Source organism: Macaca thibetana, chromosome 14 (genome assembly GCF_024542745.1).
Source record: "Macaca thibetana thibetana isolate TM-01 chromosome 14, ASM2454274v1, whole genome shotgun sequence".
NCBI classification, from domain to species: domain Eukaryota; kingdom Metazoa; phylum Chordata; class Mammalia; order Primates; family Cercopithecidae; genus Macaca; species Macaca thibetana.
In genome coordinates this window covers 66,811,886-66,826,599 of record NC_065591.1, presented here as the reverse complement: position 1 = coordinate 66,826,599, position 14,714 = coordinate 66,811,886, and the positions used below count along the sequence as shown (strand labels likewise).

The 14,714-nt window shown below is 53.5% G+C and overlaps 2 protein-coding genes across 8 annotated transcripts in view; both read right to left on the bottom strand.

The window, feature by feature from the left end:
* Positions 1 to 14,714, bottom strand: part of RPS3 (ribosomal protein S3) — a 735,956-nt gene that overhangs the window by 217,680 nt on the left and 503,562 nt on the right. The window contains exon 1 of one of the 7 annotated variants that reach the window (XM_050756438.1): positions 2,537 to 2,540. The exons of the other annotated variants lie outside the window; for them this stretch is intronic. The gene's annotated coding sequence lies outside the window, so the exon portion shown is untranslated. Of the gene's footprint in view, positions 1 to 2,536; positions 2,541 to 14,714 lie in introns of those variants that run through there. 7 annotated transcript variants of the gene reach the window in all.
* Positions 1 to 14,714, bottom strand: part of SLCO2B1 (solute carrier organic anion transporter family member 2B1) — a 55,114-nt gene that overhangs the window by 2,126 nt on the left and 38,274 nt on the right. The window contains exons 9-13 of the mRNA XM_050756151.1: positions 10,700 to 11,057; positions 7,586 to 7,751; positions 3,867 to 4,030; positions 1,305 to 1,369; positions 846 to 966 (exon numbers count right to left, since the gene is read on the bottom strand). Of these exons, the coding sequence (XP_050612108.1) occupies positions 846 to 966; positions 1,305 to 1,369; positions 3,867 to 4,030; positions 7,586 to 7,751; positions 10,700 to 11,057 (874 nt within the window). The remainder of the gene's footprint in view (positions 1 to 845; positions 967 to 1,304; positions 1,370 to 3,866; positions 4,031 to 7,585; positions 7,752 to 10,699; positions 11,058 to 14,714) is intronic.

Genomic DNA, 14,714 nt, shown 5'->3' with positions numbered 1-14,714 from the left:
AGCTCTTCCCTGAAGGAGAGGGAGAGGCTCTGCAGAGGAGCCCTGGGTGGGAGCAGAGGCCTGGCCATCTTCATCGCCATGTCTTGGACTCTGCTCTGTGGCCTGGGCTGGCCCTGCCTGTCTCCGAGCCTAAGGGCTCAGAGGGCCTGACAAGTAGAATTTTATATTGCCCCACCTGTCCCAAGAACAAACGGGTTCCCTCTCCCCTGTTTAACTATCAAGGCCCTTGTCTGACTTTTCCTCTTCTAGGAAGCCCCCCTGTGGACAGTCCCAGCCCACAGGAACTGTGCCCTCCTCACCTCCTCAGAGCTGAAAGTGAACAGCTCCTTGTCCCCAGCCCTGCTATCAAGTCCTCTCCACATCCATCCCAGGCCAGCCGCATCTGTGCCTTCAGGTTCCTTTGAGTTCCCCATTGTACAGATGGGAAGACTGAGCCCCAGGTAAGTCCCATGATGAGGGAGACAGAGCTGGGCCTGAAACCCAGGCCTCCTGTGTCCTAGACAGAGCTTTCTCCCCAGCCCTTCACCCCAAGTCCCTCTTGCAGCATGGCTGCTCCTCTGTTTCTCCCCAAATTCCTGCATAGATGCTGTGGTCAAGGCCCAGCTCTGCCAGTTATTAGCTGTGTGACCTTGGGCTACTTGCTTTAACTCTCACTTTCTTCATCTATAAAAGGAGGGGGGCAGTGTCTAGCTTGAAGGACTGGTGAGCTCAGCACTGAATATATAATGGCACCTGTCACCTAGCAGGTAGACTTAAATGAAACCTCCCCTGCCTGCTGGTATCCTGCCTGGGACTCTGAGAGTATTTCCAGCACCCTTCCCACAAGCCGTCAAACCAGGTCTCACCGGTTTCGGAGCAGGTCGTTATTGTAGTAGCGACAGACAGCTCGACGCCCACAGCTCAGGGCCCAGTGCACACAGGTGGTATCGATGGCGCTGCCGTGGATCACGGGGCTGGGCATCCAGGCTGAGGGAGGCAGTGCTCAGGGGATAACGAAGGCCCAATGTCCTGCCCTGCCCCCTCCCTGGCACATACAACCCCTCAGGGCCTCTGGGTTACTGGGGCCTCTTGGCTCTCTGGCCCTCAAGCCCGCCCCACCCCTGTATCTGAGGTAGCTTCCTGATGGGTTGTCTAGCCTCTGCCTATACACCCCGCTGTAGGAGAGCTGGGCCAGGTCTGTTACCCCATGGGCTTGTGAGCCCTAAGATCAGGGATTGAGTTCCGCTCATGCCTGTGCCCCAGGCCTGGCACACAGTGGGCATCTGGACCCCATCACCACCAATGGTCCCAAGCAAGATCTTTACCCAAAATCCTCAGGAACATGAACTGGATGCCCACGGCCAAAGTCTTGTCTTCTTTCTTCACTCCTCTAACAAGCAGAGACATGGGCAACATGAGGTTGGAGGGGTTCCAGCCCCCAGGGGCCAGGCATCAATGGTGAAGGGTTCTCATCATGCCCTTCTCTCCCACCACCCAGCACCAGCCTCCCTCCCATCTGATGATCTAAGCTGGGGGGCTCAGGGACGTACCCCATCCCTTTTCAACCTGCAGAGCCTGGTCCCATATACAAGACAACACACCCACTGACCATCAGGGTCCTGTGCTGACCTCTGTATGTTTCTGGTCACAGACATCACTCCTCTTCCTCCACCCACTGGTCCCATCAAATTCTCCCCTTACTCCTACAGTTGGCAAGACCTGGAGCTGGGACAGCCAGACACTTCCCCAGCATCCCCAACCACTGTAACGCCACAGCCTGCGATCCTCTGGCTCCTGCCAGACAACACCAGTGGCCAGCATTTATGGAGCACTCACTACGGGCTCAGTAATTCTGCCCTGCAACCCCACATCACTCCCATGAGTGAGATGTACATTAGCCCCATTTTATAGATAAGGAGACTGACACTTAGACAGATTCAATAACTTGGCCAGGATCTCATGGCCAACAGCGGTCAGGGCCCTCTCCACGCAGTCCTGAGGCTGTGTTCTCAACTCCTTTTAGTCAGGCTGCCTGTTGGGCATCTGATTCCTCTATTTTCTCTCCCAGGCCGGCTTGTGTTCTAGATCTACATGTCTTCTAGTATTTGCAAGGGGCTCCATTTCCCTTCTAATTTCCTAGAAAGTAGATAGTGAATAAAATAATCCCAGGAGAAGGAAAATGGAAATTATCTTGCTCTGAGGTCCCTGTGATATTGTGAGATACATATTTGGTCTTCCCGGCATACACTCCTACAATTCTTGGACTTTTCAAAGTGAGAAGTGTCTTTTTGTATGCTAATAAGTGGACTGATGGTGAGCAGCCCCTAGGGAGCTTCAAGTTGGGGCTTGGTCACCAGAGGGACCAAGGCAGGATTAGAGGGTAGGGACTTTCAGCCCCAACCTCCAGCAAGGGGAGAGAGGCTAAAGGTTAAGGTGACTGCCAATGTCCAGTGATTTAATCAATCATGCCTACATAATGAAGCTTTGGAGAGCTTCCGGATAGCTGAACACATGGAGGTCCCTGCAGGGTGCTGCCAGGGAGGGCATGAAAACTCCTCCCCCATACCTCGCTGTGTGCATCGCTTCATCTGTATCCTGTGTAATATCTTTTATAATAAACTGATAAAGTAGATGTTTTCCTGAGCTCTGCGAGCCACTCTAGCAAATAAAGCAAACTCAAAGATGGGGCTGTGGAAATCCCAGCGTATGGCTGGTCAGTCAGAAGTACTGGTAAAACAGCCTGGGGCTTGCGGTTGGCACGGGAAGTGGAGGGGAAGTCTTGTGGGACTGAGCACTCAGCTTGTGGGGTCTGATGCTGTCTCCAGCTAGATCGTGTCAGAATAGAATTGGAGGACACCGGTTGGGGTCCACTGCAGAATTAATTGCGTGCCTGGTGTGTGGGAAAATACCCCCACACTTGTTGCAGAAGTCTTCTGTGTTGATTGTTGAGTGACAGAATAGAAAAACTGTTTTTCTCAGCCGAGTGTGTTGGCTCACGCCTGTAATCCCAGCTGTTTGGGAGGCCAAGGTAAGTGGATCACTGAGGTCAGGAGTTCGAGACTGGCCTGGCCAACATGGTGAAACTGCATCTCTACTAAAAATACAATTAGCTGGGTGTGGTGGTGGGTGCCTGTAATCCCAGCTACTAGGGAGGCTGAGGCAGGAGAATCACTTGAAGCCAGGAGGATTGCAGTGAACCGAGATTGCACCATTGCACTCCAGCCTGGGCGACAGAGCAAAACTCCTTTTCAAAAAAAAATTTTTTTTTCTCACTCAGTCCTCTTATCCCAGTCCTCACCCCAGGAGACCCTGATTTTGAACTCAGGTGACAATTTGTCAGGGCCAGCAGGCACTCTTAGGATGAGGGCCACAAAGATCTTGGCCCAAAAGGCAGTGCTCAGCATGGGCTGGGTCCACAGTGGGCACCTGATAAGCGCTTATATGTAGCCTTGAAGCAGCATTCAGAATCATGCACCGGACTGACACAGTTTGTTTTCCTACATGCACCTCCTGCAGCTCATCCATTGCAGGTATGATGTCCTCACCTCTAGAGGCCAGGACAGGGCCCTAGGTATGTCCTCCTCTCCCCTAGGCAAGTAGGAGCCTGGGCTCTGGGCCAGGGAACCAGTACTATTCCACCCAACACTTGCTATGTGACGGGGGCCAGCTCCTGAACTTCTCTGAGCCTCAATTTTCTTATCTGCAAGATGGGGAGAAAACCTTGCCTCAGTAGGTTGCCATGGGATGAACACAGTTAAGGCCACGTTGTGGGGGCCAGGACACCCAAGTGGCCTCCTTCCTTGAACTCCCCCCTCAGAATTCCTTGTTCTGCTTCTGGTTAAGGACCTCCTGGTATCCACCTGCCCCTGCCCCGCCCCCACCTTCACCTTAGGATGAGCATGAAGGAGGGTGTGTGGGTGAGACAGGCCAGGGCCGAGCCCAGGCTGACCAGGAGCAGGAAGGGCACCACCAGGTGGCTGCAGGTCGAGTCGCAGGATCCCGCCATCACGGGGTTGCCCTCCGCCACGCAGCTGCAGTTGGTATAGAAAACCTGGAGTGGGAAGAGGAGGAAGAGACTTCAAGAGCTCCAAGGGCAGGCAGCTGGCCAAGGGCTTGCAGCAGGGAAGGCTTGTGAGAGGCCCAAGTCCCACGGCCATTTGGGGTAGAGCTGGCTGGGCGTCCGAGATCCTGACCCATTGGCTGAGCAAAGATGGCTTGAGGAGCAGCCACCTCAAGGGCTCTCTATGCTCGAGTTGAGCCTGGGCTGAGGCTGTGAGCAGGGAGAGGGAAACAGAGAGAAAGTAGAGAAGAGGCAGGGACCCAGAAGAGCATCATTCTCCCACATTCTACACCCCAACTGTAAGAAAACATCCCCAGACTGGCCATGCCCCCAGGCTGGTACCCTGGAGTGTTTGATCCCAGCCTGCACTCACTCCTTAGGTAGCCAGGAAAACCTCCAGCTAAGGACTCTGAGAAGTGATCTGGAATGCCAGGGCCCGCGGGCACCTGATAGAAACCAGGCCAAGCCAAGAGGCCTGGTCTTCTCTTTACTTTCCCATAGACCAGAGCTTCTAGACTCATGTGCCCCAGCCACACAGGGCCTCAGATGGGAGACAGGTGTGCAGGGAGTAGTCCCATCAGCTCTTAAAGTGGCCAGCTGGCCTGGGCAGCTAGAGCCCTCTGAGCATCTCACCTCCAGCCCTGGCAGCTGCAGACGCTTCCCAATGTGAAAAGGGTTCGGAATCCCTGAGGTGGATGCTGGGGGCCTTGGGAGAATTTTAAGCCAGGAGTAGATGAGACTGGATGGTACAAAGGGTGTTCTGGGGGCTGCACGGAGGAGGGACCAGATCAGGGATGCAGGCCAAGGGCCCATCACAGAGTGGGCTTGGGGGTGTATGGATAAAAGGGTTTAGATTTGAAGTTACTTAGCAGGTGGAATAAGAGAAAGGCAGGAGAGAGTGAGCATGTGAGCACTTAGGCTTGGGTGACCAGGCACTCTCCATTGGCCGGCAGAGCCAATGTGCATGATGAAGCTGTGCTGATCCTTCACACAAGGGTCTGAAGACCCTTCACACAAGAAGCTGTGTGACCCCTAAGTGCATATCATCTTACATTGCAGGAAAAGTGGCCCCTGAGCCTCCAAATACAGGCTGGAGATACAATGGAGGGACAAGAAATGGAGAAATGCTAAGGCAAGGTTCCTGGGAGAGAGACATCCTGCCCCTGCTCCTTTTCTCAAAAGCAGAGGGTTGCTGGGATAAACGCAAAGGCTGGATTTTTCCTGACCCTTGGGTTTTTCCTGACCCTTCAGTTGGGTTTTTCCTGACCCTTCATATTCATCTAATTCCATGGCAGGAAGTTTTTCTCATGAATGACTTCAATCCCTCTGCTGCCTCAGAGTCTCATTCCCCCAGAGCATTCAGCACCACACCTGTGCAGTCACCCACCTGCCCCATCTTACCTCATTCACTCACGTACTCATAAGCTGTTACTGCACAGCTGTGCTGGGTGCTGAGCCACCCATCCCTGAGCCAAGATGCTCACAATCCGAGGAGGCAGACATGTCAAGACACAATTCCAGGCCAGCATGACAATAGTCCCTGAGTGCTAGCCTGGTCTCAGCTGCACCCTCCTCCAAATACTGTACCTAAATCCAAGCCTCCGTGATGTTCCAAAGAGGGGGCTGACTGGGAGGCCAGGGCCTTGGTGTCTAGTCCCAGCCCTGGTATTGAGACTCTGGGCAATGTCTGGTCCTTTCCTGGGCCTCCATTTCTCATCTGTACAATGGGCGTAATAGGAATGTGTATTACTGAGTATTTAAAATTGCCTAGGCACTGTGCTGTGTGCTTTCATGGATAACGTCATGTGGTTCTTTGCTTACTATTTGATGAATTCATGCAGGTAAAGCATTTAGTCAGTACATTCCTGCTCTGTAGTAGGCACTCAATAATATCTCCCCTATTTTACAGACCAAGAAACTAAGGCACTGGTTAAATAATTTGCCTAAGGTAACAGAGCCAGTTAGAGGCAGAACAGGGATTTGAACCGGGTCCCATACCCACAGGAGTTCACTGCTCCACCTGCCAAGGCCTGGGGGCCTCTGGAAGGGCTCTCAGGCCCAGGTGGTGCCTGGCTGGCTTCTAAAGGACTGTGCACCATCAACATGTTCTTCTGCACCAGCCGGTGCAGCCCAGGTCTCTCCCTGGAGGAGCCTCAGCTTTAGATGCTGATGCCCAGCATGAGGGTGGGAGGTAAGAGGACTCTGGAGAGAGGGAGATGTTGTCATAACAACCAGCCTGATGCTGCTGCCCCGACAAATCCCCCAGGCTTCACTACAGCCTGGGGGCCTGAGAAGGCAGACATTGTCCCCCTTTGTCATCTTGGGAAACTGAGGAAAAAGGGGAGGAGGAACCGGCTGGTCTTAGCCTTCCGAAGATTCAGAGTGCACTGCTGCTGATTACATTGCCTTCATTTCCCCACTGGGCCCCTTGGCTCTGAGTCCTCAGCTCCCAGCACAGGGCCTGGCCCAGAGGAAGAGATCAGTGAAAGTTTGTTGACTGACTGACTGACTGACTGCTCGCTGGCCTTCTATGTCCTGTACTCTGCTCGCCTGCCCCCACACTATGGCCTCAAGCGTGATCAAACACAGATCTGAACTTGTTACTCCCTTGCTGAAAACCCATCCATCGCTTCCTACTGCTCTCCAGAAAGTCCCCATTCTTGGCCTGGCATTCAAGGCCCCTCTTTTTCTGGGCCCTGCCTTCCCTTCATGAACCCTTGTGCTTCCGCTCCAACAGAAATACTGTGTGTGCATGCTTGCACATGTGTGTTCCTCCAAACCTCTGCTTAGGCCATTTCCTCCTGCCTGGAAAGCTCTTCCCTCCCAAGTCCTAGTTTACCCATTCATTCTTGAATGTCTGGCACAAATGCCACTTCCCGTGAAGCCTTCTGGGACCCACCCCCACCCAGGGGGGATGTGTCTCTTTTCATCCTTGTATGTACTTGTATCGACCAGTGGTCTTACCTATCAGCACCTCTGGAATTCCTGTGAGTTATTTCCTTTTGCATCTCCCCTGCACAGAGATCTGGAAGCCAGAATGGTTCACCTCTGTGCCCTGGGCCCAGGCTGGCAATGAAAGCTTTATTTTTATTTTTTGAGATGGAGTTTCACTCTTGTTGCCCAGGCTGGAGTGCAATGGCATGATCTCGGCTTACTGCAACCTCTGCCTCCCGGGTTCAAGTGATTCTCCTCTCTCAGCCTCCTGAGTAGCTGGGAGTACAGGCACACACCCTGACGCCTGGCTAATTTTTTGTATTTTTAGTAGAGATGGGTTTCACCATATTGGTCAGGCTGGTCTGAACTCCTGACCTCAGGTCATTTGCCTGCCTCGGCCTCCCGAAGTGTTGGGATTACAAGCGTGAGCCACCGCGCCCGGCTGATGAAAGCTTATTGAGAGAATAATGTTCTACATCTGCCAACAGAGAGAGACAGAGAGAAAAGAGCTAGAGAGTGAGAGCTTGCAGAGGTGGAGAGGATGACAGGCCCACAGAGACAGGGCAGGCAGGGCCCTGAGGGGCAGAAATTGCCACCAGAGGCCTGACTCACCTGGCTTTTGTCCAGAGCATCCTGGACCACCTGGCTTGAGCAGCCTGCGTGGCAGGGTGTGATGTATTCCACACGAGTGCTGGGGTCGCAGACAGGGTTAAAGCCGTCCGACGGGCAGGAGCAGACCTCCATGCAGCTTGGAAACAGCTCCGGCCTAGGCTGGGCACTGGTGGGAGAGAAGGTCAATAGGGTTGGCCTGGCTTCCCTCCCTTAGGCCACTAGCAGGGACCTCCTCAGCCCTGTAGCTGAGAGCAATGGCCAGAGATTTCAGCTCCACACGGAGGATTTTCACCATCAGGGCTGCCGGATGATGGTGTGATAGTGAGCTCCTTGCAATGAAGGTGTGCAAGTATGGAGACTGGAGACAGGCCCCCTAGATCCTACGAGCCTTTGAGCTTCTTCAAACATCTCTGCACCTCAGTGACCCTTCTACAGGGTATACAAGATAAATTCCTCCCAGAAGTTAGTGTCGGATGAAGAGTATCTTTTCCTCAATGAGCTTCCTTTCTCCGAAAATCAATGATTGCTTCCTTTCTCAGAAAATCAGAGCTATGAGTGTGGGACCCGATCAGGAGAACTGACCACCCGTGGGATCTCCAGCCTGTTCCTGCCTCTCTGGGCTTCAGTTTCTCTGCCTGTCATGGCCATCCTGCAGTCTCACTCCCACCACCCTGTTCACTGTGTCCAGGAAACATTTTAGTCTCACCTGCCTCCCTCCGAGGGCCTGCCCCCAAATCCCCGGGGTGCCCCAGCTCCAGGTGGCCAGGGCAAGGTGAAGGTGGGCAGGGGCAGGAGGTCAGAGGGAGGCTTAGTCTGAGGGGGAGGTCACCCTGGGAGGAGGGCAGGGAGGTGGCCCCTGGGACTTAGAGTGTCACCTGGCTTCACACTAGGGGGAAGCACAGCTAACCTGCCAGGGAGAGAGAGGCTCAGAGAGGCTGTGCCTTTCAGGGTCACACAGGGGTCCAGTGGCCAGGCTGCGGAGAAGGCCAGAGGTGGAAGCTGGAGGTCCCTGTCTTGGGCTTGGGGTGGGTGTGGGGCAGAGGCCAGGCTGATCAGTGAGGCTGGGACTGGAGCTTAGTGAAATCTCAGTTCCATGGAGAAGAGGGTGAGCAGGAGCTGGAGACAGTCTCTAGCCAGGGTGCGGAGTGGGGAAGTGGGGCATGGGGCAAAGTGAGCTCCTCTCCCTCCCTGGGGTGAGGGGGCACTCCATCTGAGAGGGAAGGAAGATCATCAAACACAAAATATTTCCTTTTCCTCCTCTGCCAGACAGTGCTGGTGTGTGTCTGACAACGTCTTGGCACATCTCCCTCGGGGTGGGGGAGGGAGTGGGAAGGCTGGCACTGTCTGCACTGAGGGCCCATCAGGAGGCGGTGCCAGGGGACTCTGCCAAGGGAGAGGCACCTCCCAGAACCCTCTGCCAGCAGCTGGAAGGCTGAGCAGATAAGAGTTAGGGGGCCCTTCCTCTGCTCGTCACTCTCATTGACCACCTGGAGCTGATTGCTTCTGTGGGGACAGGCCTGGCTCCAGGCTCTACCCTGTTCCAGCTGTGGGGTAACTTCACCTCTCTGAGCCTTGCTGTACTCATCTGTGAAAAGGGGCCAATAAGAGGACCCATTACAGAGATCCTGTGGGGGTTCAATGAGATGTAATAGGGGAAGACGCTGAGCGAAGGGAGACCTTCGGTTCTTGCAGCTGTTGGGACCTGTGGTTGTGCAGGAATAGGGAAAGTTCTTCTTGCCTAGCTCAGTTGGTCCCAAATGGTCTCTTCAGTGAAGTAGAACCCAGAGCTTAGTGAATAAACCTCAAGAATTTAGGTGAGAACACAGGTGACATGAGATGTCAAAGCTAAGGTGTGAAAGGGAGAAGAAAAGAGAGATGGGGCGTGTGGGATGAGCTGACTTTTTCTCCCACACACTGTTGAACACATTGTGATAAAATATCCATTGACTTTTTACTCTAAAAATCATTTGTTTGAGGACCTGGCTCCCTTCTCAGACCAGGGACTTCCTGAGGACGTGGCTAAAGCCCCCGCTGCAGTGCCTAGAACAGGGCTCTGCACACAGGAGGCCCCAGTCTAGAGAGCGGAGTTGCCTCCCTGTTTGGGAAAAGAGGGGCAGAGAATGAAAGGGGGAGGAGGGAAGGGAGATGGGGGAGAGATCAGCGAGGGTGGGAGCTGGGACAGATGGGGAGGGGCTGGGTGCTCCTTGGCCCTGAGCTGAGCCCCCGACAGCCATGCAGGAGGACCCCCGGTGATGAAAGCTGGCACCTGGGTGGAGGCAGAAGATGCCAAGGAAGAGGCGGGGACAGAAAAAGTTGGGAAATTCTAGCTGAGTGTTGGGCCAACTTAAGCCTGGAGCAGTTTCCAGGAAAAATGAAATCATTCCGGAGAAGAGGCAGGAATATGATTTCCAACATCCTCTCCAAGAAGGCTCCCAAGGGTAAAGGTGTGATGGAGAATTGTGGAGCTAGAAATCAAGAGACTTCCTCCCAGAGGGTGGAGGCAGGTGCTGCCTCACAGATGTGGAAAAAGAATTCTGTAATTTTAGAGTAGTGGAAAAACAGAATTTCAGCTCCCAAGCTCTAAAACCCAAAATATCAGAGGTCTGCTGTGCAATCTTTTCCCAGTGCCTGAGTCTCCTCTGCAGCCTCTCTGATAGGGGCCATCCAGTCCCTTGCTCACTCTCTCATCTCCTCTCGTCCTGGGATGGAGAGCATGCTCCCTTCTGGGCAGGCCATTCCTCTGGCTGAGCTGGGTCCTGGCTCCTGTGATGCGGCCTCTGTCCCATCTCTGTTGGGCCCACAGGGCTTAGTCACTATGGAGATGCCATCCCATGGGTGGCTCTGCCCTGTCTCAGCCTCCACACCCTCCCGGACTTGAGAGTTTCTGCCCCTGAAGTCTCATCCATGCCCCTTCCAGTGGTGCCTGACACCTACCCTGGAGCCTTCTGGAGCACCCCACTGCTTGACTCCAATCTCCAAAGGGCTGTTAAGCAGAGGTGGGGAGGCAAGATTTGAGGCAGCGGGCACCCCACCATCCTGGCCTCTGCCCAAGGCCCCTGTCCTCCCTGTCCTGTCCTCCCAGGCTTGCCTTCATGTGCCCACGCACACACTCACCTGGTCTGGTGGGTGATGCCTGCAATCTGGTGACTGGGGCAGCCGATAAAGAAGAGCGGCAGGCTGAAGAAGAGGCATAGCAGCATCCCCAGCAGGCAAAGGGCACCGCATCCCACGGGGCCCAGGTGGAGGCGCTTGACCAGGACGCCACCCACCACGATGCCCACGATGACCGAAGGGAAGGAGAGGCAGCCAATGAGCAGGTTGGCGTAGGAGGCTGTGATGGAAAACTGGCGCTCCAGGAACTTGGGCAGGAAGGTGGCCATGCCGGCAGCCATGGATGACAAGCACACCTGGGACAGGACCACCAGCAGGAAGATAGGGTGGCGTAGGGTCTGCAGCAGCACCCTGGGGAAGACTGTGGGGGTGAGTGCAGAGGAGGTCAGGGCAGGCAGGGCAGCCAAGCAGTCCAGCAAAGACTGCCCTCCTGCCCTGCTCAGTTCAAGCAGTTCCATTCCTTTCCAACCTGTCCCATTCCACTTAAATCTATTGCAATCAATTTTATCCCACTTGATTCCAGTCCATTTATTCTAGTCCTTTTTTATTTTATTTATTTATTTATTTATTTGTTTGTTTATTTTGAGACAGAGTCTCTCTCTGTTGCCCAGGCTGGAGTGCAATGGTGCAATCTCAGCTCACTGCAACCTCTGCCTCCTGGGTTCAAGTGATTCTTGTGCCTCAGCCTCCCGAGTAGCTGAAACTACAGGCGTGTACCACCATGCCTGGCTAATTTTTGTATTTTTTAGTAGAGATGGGTTTTGCCGTGTTGGCTAAGCTGGTCTCAAACCCTAGCCCTCAAGTAATCCACCCTCCTCGGCCTCCCAAAGTGCTAGGATTACAGACGTGAGCCACCACACCTGGCCCTTGTTCTAGTTCATTTTTGAAATTCTGTTTCATTTCGTTCCACTGAGTTAGACTTTATCTTATTTGATATATATATTTTTTTATTCAATTCTATTCAGTTCCATATAGTTCTGGTCCATGCCATCCTGTTTGATTCAATTTCATCCATCCCATTCCATGTCATTTCATTTTTTCTATTCTATGTATTCATTCCTCTCCCCTGCCCCACACAGTTCTTTCCATCCTGTCCTGCTACAGCTTTTTCCAAGCCACCCAGGCCTTCATCCTCCCTTGCGTCCCAAACACAGGTCTCAATTCCTTGCCCTGACCTACCCATCCCTAGCTTGTATTTCTCCATAGCCCTCTACCTAATGTACTATATTTTCACTCATCTAGCTGTTTTATTGTCACCCTACCAGAATATAAGCTTTCTTTAAAAACATCAGGGGGTTTTGTCTGTTGTGTTGATTACTAACTCTCCAGAGCCTGGGATATAGGAGGCACCTGAATTCATGGGATGAAGGAAGGAATGAATGGATATATGGACTAATATGTAATCAAATGTCAATATGTCTGGGGCAGAATCAAAGACCTCCAGAGAAGGTGAAATCTGAGTCGGCTTGGTGCTGGGAGACTTCCTGGAGGCGGGACAGAGCTAGGGCCTAAAGAATTGGTGGGGCGGGGATCTCGGGAGGTGAAGCAAGGAGGAAAAAGAATTGAGTAGGGACCCAGGAGGGGCAAATGCTTGGAGGTAGGAAAAGAAGTGAGTGTTCTGGCCAAAAATTACCTCCCCAGTCTCCTGCTAGCTCCTAAAATGGTGCCTCATTCACTGGTGCCCCCATTGCAAGTCTGCTAAACTGAAGGGCACAAAAGGGTGGGAAAGTCCTTTCCTCTCTGGGCTCCAGCAGCCAGGTGATGCTCATTGGCAGGGGCAGCCCAGGTGAAAGTGTCAAGGACACTTTCTGTTTGACACGTGAAATCCTCTCTCCACTAACATGTGTTTCTGCCTGCAGTAGGCAAGACTGAAGTCAAATATAAGATATGGAGGGAGAGGAGCAAACCACTTGCCAGACCAGGCTGGTGGGGCCATGGGGGTTCTCTGGGCCAGGTGGGGGCTCCTTCTGTTCCTGCAGCAGCAGGACCAGGGCCTCTGTCATGGGAAGATTTCTGTCTGTCCTCAGAGCAGGGCCAAGTCAGCTGGTTCCCTGGCCCCCTTGGGCCAGGCTAGGATCTGTTTCCTTGGGAGGTAGAAAATAAAAGACAAACAGTTCGGGCGGGGTGGGTGGGGACTGTGGAATTCCCCCTCTTTTCTGTGCCAGGTCTGCCTCCTGTCCCTGGTTCCTTGCTGCACACCACGCATTTAACCAGCATTAGAGTGAAGAGGGTGTGAGGCTCCCTCTGACCCCAGGTAGCTGCTCAGCCTTCTTGCCATGAGCTGCTCTGGCCAGGGCGTCTGAGGCCTTATATTGAGCCATGAATTTCAGTCTGGCATGGTCCAGGTTGTACAGGTGCCCCTACTGCATGGTAGAGTCCAGAGAGGGACAGGGGCTCGCCCAAGTTCATCCAGAGGCCAATGTAAGGTCAAGAGTTTCCTAGGGTCTCCTGACTCCTAGTACAAGGTCCATCCTCCCTTCTATCCTCCCTCCCCCATTCCTGTGCCTCTCTGGCTGCCTGACTCCAGAGGGCTCCATTTCATGGATTGCTTCCAGTCCATTCTCCTGCACTGATCACTGCAGTGTGCTTTATAGCCATCCCCCATCTCTCCTCAGCATCCACAACCTGGCTCCGGAATAGGTGGAAAATTCCTGGAGGGCAGAGGCTATGCCTTTCACTAAGATAGGGCTACCTGCAGGGGAATCCCAGGGCCCATCTCCAGCTCTGAGGCAGATCTTTCCCATGAGACAGGGCTTCCCTTAGCACAGCGCAGTGTCTCCCCCATCAGACAAGTCAGGGCCTCCCTCAAGTCAGTGACTCTGTCTTCTTCATCAGCCAGGAGCCTCACCCAGCTAGACGCCAGGTATCCTCTGTCAAACAGAACAGGTTCTCCCTCAATCTAGGGACTATGCTTCTTCCAATTAGTTAGGGGCTTCCCTTAACTCAAGGGCAATGTCTCCCCCCTTAGACAGGAGCCTCTTCTACTTCAAGGACTACGTCTCCCTCATCAGACAGGGGCGTTCTCCATCACAGAGGTCAGGTCTCTTCCATCAGCCAAGGTAGGGTCTCGCTCCATTTGGGGACCACGTATCCTCCAACAAAGAGATTGTATCTTTTGCATTAGACAGGGGCTTCCCCTAGCTCAGAGACTGTCTCCCTCATCTGACAGGGGCCTTTCCTAGCTCAGGAATTATCTTTCCCCAAGAGTATAGGGCACCTCCAGCTGAAGGACCATAGTTCCTCCTCCCTTGGCCTTCCTTTTGGCACCAGGTGGTCAAGGCCAGACCCTAGAGTCAGACTGGCCCCTGGAGCTCAGCAGAAGCCAGGCTGGCTCACTGGCCACAGGGCCTGAGGCACCCCTGCCCTGATTCCCTGCAGGCTCATGTAGAAGCTGAAACTACCAGAGACAATCTGGCCTAGAACACTTGCTCTAGGTTCCAATTTCAGCAGCTTCCCTCCGGGCAGAAGCCCAAGCAGTGATTAATAAGCAATTCAGCAGCACAGCGTTCTGGGGCCTAATAGCATCTGGGGGTGGCCTGAGGCTAGGGAGTCCCAGCCCCTGCCTCTAGGCCCAGCACCACGCATGGAGTCCAAGCCCTCTCTTTCCCTGAGAATGCTGAAAAAACTGGGGGCTAGATTACCGATATCCCAACATCAAGTCTTTTTTTTTTTCAGACAGGGTTTCTCTCAGTCACCCTGGCTGGAGCGCAGTGGTGAGATCACAGCTCGTTGCAGCCTCAAACTCCCAGGCTCAAGCGATCCTCCCACCTCAGCCTCCCCAGTAGCTTGGACCACAGGCATGCACCACCAAGCCTGGCTAATTCTTTTTTTTTTTTTTTTTTTTTTTTTTTTTTTTTTTTTTTTGTAGAGGCAGGGTCTCCCTATGTTGTCCAGGTTGATCTCAAACTCCTGGGCTCAAGAGGTCCTCCTGCCTTGGTCTCCCAAAGTGTTGGGTTTACAGGTGTGAGCCACCATGTCCTGCCCCAACGTCAAATCTTAGGAAGTTCTTCCCAAGAAT